General features: G+C 44.9%; 1 protein-coding gene across 1 annotated transcript in view; it reads right to left on the bottom strand.

Annotated features, from left to right (window-relative positions):
• The window catches only part of LOC102384121 (S phase cyclin A-associated protein in the endoplasmic reticulum), a 140,854-nt gene that overhangs the window by 94,591 nt on the left and 35,892 nt on the right, over nt 1-10,371 (bottom strand). The window contains exon 5 of the mRNA XM_025210842.1: nt 3,361-3,558. Within this exon, the coding sequence (XP_025066627.1) occupies nt 3,361-3,558 (198 nt within the window). The remainder of the gene's footprint in view (nt 1-3,360; nt 3,559-10,371) is intronic.

The following is a 10,371-nucleotide window of genomic DNA, read 5'->3' on the forward strand; positions in this document are numbered from 1 at the left end:
CTGGGCACTAGGTCCCGGGAGCTGGCCAGGGCGGGGGAGTGAGGAGGCGGCAGGGAGCGCATGCAACAAAGCTCACCCAGACAGTGTGGTCTGTGGCTGCCCTTACAGTGCTCCACATGGGGCTGAACCCCACCCAGGGCATCCCGCACCACACTCCAGCCCACACCTGCCAGCCTGGCCCCAGGCAGCGCACACAGGTTACTGGCAGGGCTGCTCCCAGTATGGTTGCTACTCAGTTCCCCTGACCACCAGTACTGGTTACTCCTCCTGCTTCTGCAGCATCACTCTGGGACAGAAGGAAGCTTCAGCTGGGTGGGTGGCCAAGTGGGTGGAAGGCAACCAGAAGCTGGAGCTGGAGCCCTGCATGCTGGGACAGGAGATTCCCAGCTGCCTTCCATACACTCAGCTGCCTGTAGCAGTTGAGTGGAGTGGAAGGCAGCAGTTGAGTGGAGTGGGTGCAGAGCACTGTAGGAACAGCCGCAAGCCACATTCAATTGGCAGGTGTCCCACTGACAGCCCAGATCCAATCAGTCAGCAGGCCAGATCTGGCCTGGGGGTCATATTTTGTCCACCCCGGTGTATCAGTTAAATGAAATTGACTTATTTGGTCAGGCCTTGGACTAGTACAGTTTTTTTTATTAGACACTGGGAGAACACACAAAATGAAAACTTGGCAATTGAATATCCCACCACTTCAATATGACCAGGAAAAAACTGGAACTATCAGAGGAGAAATCAGGCTGTATTTCACTGAGAATAATACAAATCAGATTTAAACGAATCTTTTAAGGCAGGGCTGGCCAACTTCTTAGTAGCTGGGGGCCACACATCAAAGGTTTTGCTAGTGGAGGCCCCCCCAGCAGGGGCCATGGGCCCCTGGGGCTGCACAATGCAGGCTCCCTTCTGCTGCACCACAAGTCCCAGTGTTCTGCCCCTTGCTGCACAACATGGTCTGGCTTCCTCACCCCTCTGTTGCACTGTATGCCCGGGCTTCCCCCACTACCACCACTGTAGCACACACATCTGGGCTCCCCTCTCCTCTCTCCCTTCCCCTCCCCACTGCAGCACACCACATGCTCAGGATCCCCCTGCACTGTGAGCATAAGCATCCTCCGTTTCTACCCTATTTCACTGCATGCCTGGGCACCCCACCTCACACTCAGTCCTCCAGTTTCTCGGGCATCCTGGGTCATGGGATCTTACCAGCCCTGCAGGCTGCACTGCCCCACCCCCAGGGAAGGAGAAGCCACAGGAAAAGGGAGCTGGGAGACCACGGATGTTTCTGCAGCTGGAGCAATGGGGGAGAATGGCAGCCTGGTGGGACCCCAAGGGCTGCAATTTAACCCTTCATGAACCATACAGAACATGCTGTTTTATGGGATGCTTTCAAGTCAATCATTAAGCATAGCCTAATAAATACAGTCTCATCCAAGAAAGAAAATTTGAGAAAGTTTCTGAATATTGAAAGGAAGTGCTAGTTTTATGAGCTAACAGTTAAGAAAAATTTTGGAATAAATCTGAAATCTAAAAGCAGAAGTGAGAAGATAGTGAGCTTTGTATTATGCAGAGTTCTAAGGAAAAAGAAGGGCTGAATCATTAAGCAAGTTACATATAAAGATGAAGAAACACAAAAGCTTAACATAGACCAAAACATAAAGAAAATGTTAGAGACCATATGGAAGAGAAGAAAAGAACACAAGACTTTTCTGAGGACAATGATTTGATTTAAAGGAGCACTGTTGATGGAAGATAAATATGTCTTTGTCTATATTTTAGAAGACTGGATATATCTTTAAAGTTAAATGTTTTATTTGATAAGTTGTTTTTGTTAATAAAAAAGTTAAAATAATTTTCTTTTTAAAGAGATTCAAGTGACTTTAACAAAAATAACATCCACAAAATCCCCACACTACAAGCATCAAAGTTAAGGTGTTGACTTGTGATAAAATAGGAATTTCTTTATATGTAATCAAAATGAGCTTATAAAATGTTTTGTAGCTAACAAACTAGAAGTTCCTTAACTGTTCATTTCTGTGCTGTTATAACTACCTGGGTTTTACAAACAAACAGTATGACAGGTAAATGTATTGTTGTCACTTTATCAATCTTAACTGGTTCCTGAAATGAAGATTTTTAGTTTGGGACATAAATTTCCTTCCCAGAAGAGATTGTGTACTATGATTGGAATTCTCAGGGAGGTCTTAGATCTATAAAGATGTGATAATGATACAAATAAACTTATGTTCTTTTAGTCACAAAAGTTTAAAAATGGCAACCTGATTACATGACAAGGCAGACTGGTTTTCTTTAAACAAAAAATTCATCAGAGAAATTTCCTAACCAGGAAGACAGTTCAGAAACAAAATGTTATATTATGTTAGACCAACCAATGGTTTAGAAGCCTCCAGCTACTGTTTGGGTTGAAACCTGTTTTCAATGAAATATACTTGTATGCTAATCTCAAAAGCAATTTGGCTGTCTCTGACTTTACCAGAAAACTAGATACACATGATAAGATGAAAGTTTACTTTAAGCCATATATATAATTTTTTTACAATGATTAGGTAATGGATTCCAGCATCTGTTGAGTTACCAGCCCTGTTTAATATGAAAACAGAAGTTGTGCTCTGAGTATTTCCTTAAAGAAGTATTGTTCTGGCTTCTCTCAATACGTGTAATCATTTAACTAATTATAAAGTAATAAAGCATATCATTTATTTTTATTAAAAGGCAATAGTTTTTCCCTACTGATTTGCTGGAAATACACCATGCTTTGCATCTGTTTTACTTCTTACTGCAAATATAAGGTTATCTAAAACTAGAAAAAAAAAAAACACCCTGCAATGACATCCCACCCAAACACTGTTTATATTTATACTTTGCCATCAATCTCACTTTCTTAACTCCTTAGAGTGAATTAGAAGAACGATAACTATCTCTGCAGAAAGGGAGCAATATGTAATTAGGACATTAAACAGGAAGCAAAGGAATGTGAAAACAGGTCAAATCTCAACAGCACGACATATGGCAGAAAATATGAGGAAAATATAAAAATACAAGAAAAATTGGCCAGACTGAACAGGGTATTTTAAATATAAATTAATCTTATTACGCTGTAAAAAACGCATATTGCTTTGTTTCATATCATTCAAAACCATGTAGTGGCTAAGATGAAAACAAGCTTTTAACAGACAGAATAAAGAAATATGTTCTCCATTCTTTGATTTAAAGGACCCATCCAAATCCAAAGAATAAAATAACTTTAATTTAAAATTCTGATTTTTTATTTTAGTTTATTTATAGACAACTAGCATCAAGAGAGAAATCACAACAAATGAAGTAAAACAAACTGAGTCTCACCTTGCACTCTACAACGCTCTGATCTGATTCACAAGTAACATAGATTTCATCGACGGCCCGTCTAAGATTGTCAAAAAGAAATGCCCAGTATCGAGCTCTCAGATCAACTTTGCGAGGCTGTCTTGTTTTTGTTGGACTTTTGTCGAAGTTTTTATCTCCAGCTGGTGCTGATGTTACTTTACATTCTCCTGTAGTGCTCTGAAAAAATGAGATACAACATGAAAAACAAAACAAATAAAAGAATGGCAAGGGGTTGGGCTTCTGTATAACACATTTTTTCAACAAATGTAAACATTTTCAAACAAGACATTCTTCAGTGAGACTTGCATCATAGCCTACTGACTGAGTACTTCAAACAATTTTTCTCACCTTAAACAAAAGGGGCAGTTTTGCAGGACCTAACTTCTGTTTCTCTGACATATAATTCAATATTTACATTGCAAACTGCACAGGATATTTTGCTGTGCATGCACATGGGAAAGTTATATTTGCCCCACTACTTGTTCTGACAAGTCTATGTCCAGGAGGTATAAATGCTGTTTTGCTAATAACCACACAAGGTATATTCAGTTATGAAATAAATGTTATTGCAGGCATTATATAGAACTTTTTGTCTCAATTGTTTTCATTAAAATATGATAACTTTAGTGTGCAAGTCCTAAGGTCAGAGAAAAACTGCTGTGGCTGGCCTTTTAATTGATATTTTATGATTTCACTGTAGAGAAGACAGAACTAAATTAGCTGCAAAGAAAAGCTTTAAGACTTTAGAAGCCTCATGTCTTTGCTTGACCAGACCACTTTCTGTTCACCAAATTATTAACCATTACAAGCCAATTCAAGCCCAGTGTAAAGCATGGAATGCCATTTTTAATTGTACTATTCCTGCTTATGCCCTATGTTATTTTGATTCTAAGAGTCATCATTTCCATAACATAACTGTACCTTAAACTTCTACCTGCATATTTAATCAAAATAAATGGACTACATTTGATCTAAGGTGAGAAGAGGCCAAGTAACTGATGTACATAACACTGTTAAATTTGACATCTGTTTTCTTTGGATTCTGATCACCACAAAATTATCTTCATAATTACTGGATCACACAAGGTTTACTATGTGCCCTCTTGGAAGCAGTCATTTATCCCTATGCATCTGCTGATTTTGCATGTTGAATTTCATCCCCTGTCAAAGTGGAGGGTAGGATCTTCCTAGGCTGGTTGATATAACATTAGCCAGTCACAGGAAACATTCAGTTCTGAAGCACATCTCCTTTGCTGATCACTCCAAAGTGGAATTCAGTCAGATGCAAGATGCTTAAGATTCACTCCTGCGATGAGAGTCAAAGAAGAGGAGGGGTTTCCCATAGACCAAGCCAGCAAGTGAAGGAGTGCCTCACCAGCAGCTAGGACAGGAATGCACCAGCAGCTAGGACAAGAATGCCAGTCGGTCCAAAGTGATTCTTCATCAAATGCTAGTTTTTAATGCATTAATCATGCACATGGTTTTGAAGCCCCCACCCAGGCTCCACTCCACTGCCTCTGGGCCACATAGCAGGGCAGCAGTGGCAGTGGAGAGGACCACAGGGAAGCGGCGCACAGACACCGAGACACACAGAAGCAGTAGCAGCCTACATACTGTGTAGAGCAGTGATGCACCATAAGTCTGTGGAGGGGGAGGGGAAGGGGGAAGAGAGGGAAGGGATGGGTGGGGGCAGATTGAGGCCCCCATGGTGACGGAGGAAGTGGGGCAGGGGCAGGGCCTGGGGTGAATGGGGCCCTGGGGCTGGGGCAAGCCATGGGACGGAGCTGTCAGCAGCTTGTCCAGGGGCGCAAAGTGGGGGCAGCTCCCCACTGCTACATGCAAGCCTGGGGGAGTCATGGGGGGGCATGTGCCCCCCAGATTTGTGCGCAGGGCAGAGGTAAGTTGCTCACTGTGGGCTGGGGCTCTGTTCTTGCTCCCTTTGCCCTGGGAGCCACGTGCTGGCTGCACTATGCATCTGCTGCCCACCTGCCGGTGGGAGGCACAACATAGCGTCTCATGGTTCCCAGGTCAAAGGCAGCAGGGCACAGAGCTCCAGCCCACAGTGACACACCCACCTCTACCCCACACACAAATCTAGGGGGGATGTGCCCCCCATGCCTCCCCAGAGGCGTATGCAGAGGCAGGGAGCCACACCCCACCCGTACCCCATACAAACCGCCCGCAGCTCTGTCCCATGACCCGCCACTGCACCACTCCCTCCCTTAAGATGGAGGCTTCAATCTGCGCCCCACAACTCCTTCCTTCTCCTCCACCCCTCCCCCTCCACAAGCTTACTTGCTGGGTGCTGTGTGTGCATACGTGTTTCTGTGCGTCTGCCCCTCAGTCCCAAGCTACAGCCCTCCGAACCCTGCTGCTGCCTTTCACTCCTGACCCACAGTACCCTGCATCCTGCCAGGGCGTGCAGGGAACTCCCCTCCTTAGACTCCAAACCTCACACACACACACACACACACACACACACACACACACACAGCCCCCCACACCTTCATAAATTCCCCCCAACACACACACCACACCAACCCCAACCATACAAGGTACGTGCATAATTTTGAATGATTTTGAGTTTTTCTGCGCATAATTTTGAGGTTTTTAGCTGTGTGATTAAAATCGTGATTAATTGCGACTATACATATTGCAACTATATATATTTTTACATATAAAAATACAACAAACTAGGCAAAAACAATGAAAGGACAGTTCATTAGTCTTGCATTCATTAAATTAAACATACATTTCTTTCAGATTCATAAAGCAAAATCTAATCTTCTTCAGCATCCTGACAATGCATTCAGTAATACACTGGAAGTTATTTCTACATCTGAGTTAATGTTTCTAGCTAGAGTTAGAATTTCTAGGACACCACCCTGGATCCACCTCTGAATGTGGCCATCTGATTAATTTATCACGAACCTTTTCAGCAGCTTCAGTCTTACAAGTGGCAAAATAAACTCAACAACTTCAATGCAACTCACCAACTGAGAGAGACTGGTACTATTTATGGCCTCTCTTTTACATATTCTTAATTTTAATTTAAAGACCAAAGGAAGATCCTTTCAATTTTCCTACTTACAAATGGATATGAAGTTACTTTCAGCTACACTTCCACTTTAATAAAAGTATTAAGGAGTAAGCAAGCTGGCTCCATCCTTGTTGCACCACAGAGACATTCAAGGTGGGAATCCATATGGACAGGAGTATACAGTTTTAAAATCTAGGACTGACACCTGTCCAGAGACGAAACAAGTCAAGCTAGTGCCTGAGGAAAACCCTGCAGGAAGGTGGGATGGAGCACATAGGTCCTGAAAGCAGGGGGAAGGTGTGGGTTCTGAATGTGCAAGGAATGGTTGGAGGCACAGATCTAAGAGCTGGGGTAGGAGGGTGAGGGTCCAAGGATAGGGAGGGGGAACACGCATGTACAGACATGAACACAGGGGAGCTCCATGCAGCCAGGCCAGAAATGGTGCCAGAGTAGGAGCTGGAACATGAGTCTGCTCCGGGCTGTAGCACACCCCCTCCCCCCCCTCCCGATTCTGGAGCCAGCACCTACTGGCTGCATCAGCAGTTGGAGCACATGGCTAAGGTGGGCCAACCCAGCAAGTGCAGGGCCCCTTCCCACAGCACTGGCTATGTGTCAGAGGTTTCCACTCCCCAGCACTGATTAGGGCACACAGCAGGCACCTGGCAGTTACCTACTGCTTCAGGAAGATGACCTGGGCAGCTGCTGGTGGCAAAGAGGCACCATGTGGCCATGTAACACAGGCTGGCAGAGCATGGGGCACCACACAGGAGCCACTCCTAGCCAGGTCCAGCCTCTATGTATCGGGGATCGAACCTGGCTGAGGGCCTCCACACAGGTCTCCCGCCATCAGGGCTCCTGAAGCATGTGTGTACACACAAGCACCCTGACCCTGATGGTGGGGTAGGACAGAATACTGCAGAAGCCCATAGCTATGCTCCATCCCCTGTGGACATAACCTGGACAAGCCACACACAGGCTCTGGCTCTGCTGGTGCTGTGGGGGATGCTGGACAGAAGCAGCCCTACCTGCCCAGCTCTGCAGGGCAGGCCCTGGGTGAGATGCACTAAGGCCCCAGCCTCTGCTGATGCCACACAGTGCCGGGCACACAGATAGGGCTGCTTTCACCCAGTGAGTCCCGCAGCGCTTGGGAGATGGAAGTCTGGACCCACAGGCCCTGGGTGCCGCCCACCATGGCTCACCCAAGGCCTGCAGGGCCAAATTTCATCTCCTAGGCTGTTGCACAGTACTGAGCAGGCAGGCTGACAAAGCTGCCTCCACCCAGCGTCCTCTGCAGCACCAGCAGACGCCAGAGCTGCTACCCATGCCGCCTACCAACAGAAGCCGGGGCCCAAGCACAGTTCATCCAGGACCTGCCGTGCAGTGCTGCTGCCCGCCTGCGGGCTGGATAAAGATAAATTGGTGGACAGTAGCCAGCCCACAGACTGCACGTGGCCCATTCCTGTCTTCAAAACAGTCCTGGCTGCTGTTGTTTTAAGTTCCTGCCAAGATACAGACTCTGCACGAGTGGGAGGCAATTCCAGCATCCCTTCTAACTTGGTGCCTAAAGCAAGTTCCCGTCTTGCTCATCCCTAGTAACACTACCGCACCTCTGGACTGAGCACTACAAAAGAAGGCAACTCCATATAGACAGATTAGTAGAAAAGTTGGAGAGACAGTTTTAGCTTTTACTGAAGGAAAAAATGTAATTTGCCCTGACTGGATTAAAATTCTACCCTTCTCACTTGAATTTTAAACCTGAGAATGTCCCACCACCCAAAAACATGTGCAAATTACATGACCTACAAAGTACAGATGTCCTGAGCCACCAACAGTTTGAATCTTATGTAGGAACACCTAGGAGCAACGTGAAACCACTAAAACCTCTCTCTAATGCCATAAAAAGTCATGGATCTTTTTCCAAATTGCTTTTTTAAAAAGATGCTCCTTGGTTTATGTTCAAGGTCTTGGCCTTCAGGTTAAAGTGTATGATGGCTAATTTATAACTTCTTTAAAGTACAGTTTATGATGGGAAAAAATGACACACTTTAAACTAGTGTCATAAATGGCTGTATTATAACAACAGCATTTACCTTCCACTGTCAGTATTTATTAAAATGTGACCTTGGTAACATGATTAAGCTTCTACTCGCATTCAGCAGAGGTTGTGAACATAAAGAAAGAATTCACTATCTCAAAGTGGGCCTGAGGAACTATACATAATTCACACAAACATGTCCAAAAATGCCTGTTTTTAAGAATTCCTTTAAAGTCAGAGTTCATGTTTCACTCCAAGGTTAAACTTTCTGCTATATTTGACATATATGTTGATTAGTTATCTTTCCTGAATGTCAATTGTATTTTAGTAGGAGTAACTCCTTTTTAAACTTCAAGCATGAACTGAAGCAGTTCTATAGTTGCAGCTATTACTAGATTTCCAATATAAAAGCTCAGCTAGCTCAAAAATCTCAACATAAATCCCTGCTGCTTGAAATTGCTCATATACAATCATTTACCTGTGAGTATTATTTTTTGAAAGCATGAAGTTATGTAAAGGTTTATAAAGAGCTGTTTGTTCATCTAATACGATTCTAAGCTGTCATCTCTAAAAGCTTGGTCAGGCAAATGCCATATTAAATTGTATTTACTTGTCTATAAGGAGATTTAGTACAAATAACCAGTTTGTAAGTAGTAAATGGTTCTTATTTACTACAAATACTTCAAATCGCTGGAAAAAATTGGCAGGGTCCCTTGCACCCCTGTACACACTTCCTAGTCCCTGATCACTACTTCACTAGTGCATTTCAAAAATTAAGGTGTCATAAAATTGAAGTCTTGTATTATATATATATATATATATTTAATGATCTTTAACCAATTAATGTAATCTGGGTATATTACCATATTACTCAAATCCAAGACAACTGTGAATTTTTAAAATAATTTTCCACATATTAAATCTAAATTATTGTCATCTTAAATTCGTCTTCCCTACCACTGCAGCAGGAAAAGCAGGGGGGGTGGGCAGGCAGGAGGTGGAGGGCAGGCAATGGGGGGATATCAAGCAGCCTGACCCCTGCCTTTGCCCCCTCTCACTTGTCCTCCCAGGAGGCTGCACCCCCTACCACAGCTATGCCCACACCTCCCTGCAGCCTTAGGCCCCCTATACCCCTTTGTTCCCAGTCACTGCCTCCTCAGTGCCCTCTCTACTGCTACTGGGCTGGGCTGAAGCAAGCATGTGCTCCATGCCCCAGGCTGGAGTGGGGACAGAGCCTACTGGGCCCGCTGTAAGCTGTGGGCCTGGGCTGCCCCTCTGAAAGCTGGCACATCCCTGCAGGAGGTACAGCACTGGTTGCTAAGCAACGCCCCCCCCCCCCCCAACCCTGGCCTGACCCACCCCAGCCCCAAGCCAGGGGGGCCTGGAGACTGTCACAACCCAAAGTTGTGCATTTTTTTAATTGTGTGTGCTTTGGCACCACTAAATTATGTTCCCGCCGAATTGGAGCTCTTTTGCACGACGGAGTGTTCTGTTGTTATGGAGAACCCGGGGACATGTCACCAACCTCGACATGATAACAGCTAACACTCACTGGCCTATTCCACTGCCAGCACTTGTCGCAGGACTGATTAACCAGAAAGCCGACGAATGGCATACAGGACGACCAGATTATACCGGCACAGAGCATTTCATGCTGGCACTCATCGGTGTCTCGTACTGTGCATGGAACCCTGGAGTGTATGCACTGGGATTAACATCACTCCAGCGAATAAGACCATGGCCTCACCGTCATTTACGAGCTCCTGGAAATGTTCCACTGATCCCTCACAGTCTGGATAGTTGTCTCGAGATTTATGGATGGAAAAACATCGCAGTCCTTCGAATTTTGCTCAGTCCAATGATAAACCAGCCCGTGAGTAATCTCCTTTGTCAACTGCCAAAACTACGTATCCTA

This window comes from Alligator sinensis, unplaced genomic scaffold (genome assembly GCF_000455745.1).
Source record: "Alligator sinensis unplaced genomic scaffold, ASM45574v1 scaffold319_1, whole genome shotgun sequence".
Lineage (NCBI taxonomy): Eukaryota > Metazoa > Chordata > Crocodylia > Alligatoridae > Alligator > Alligator sinensis.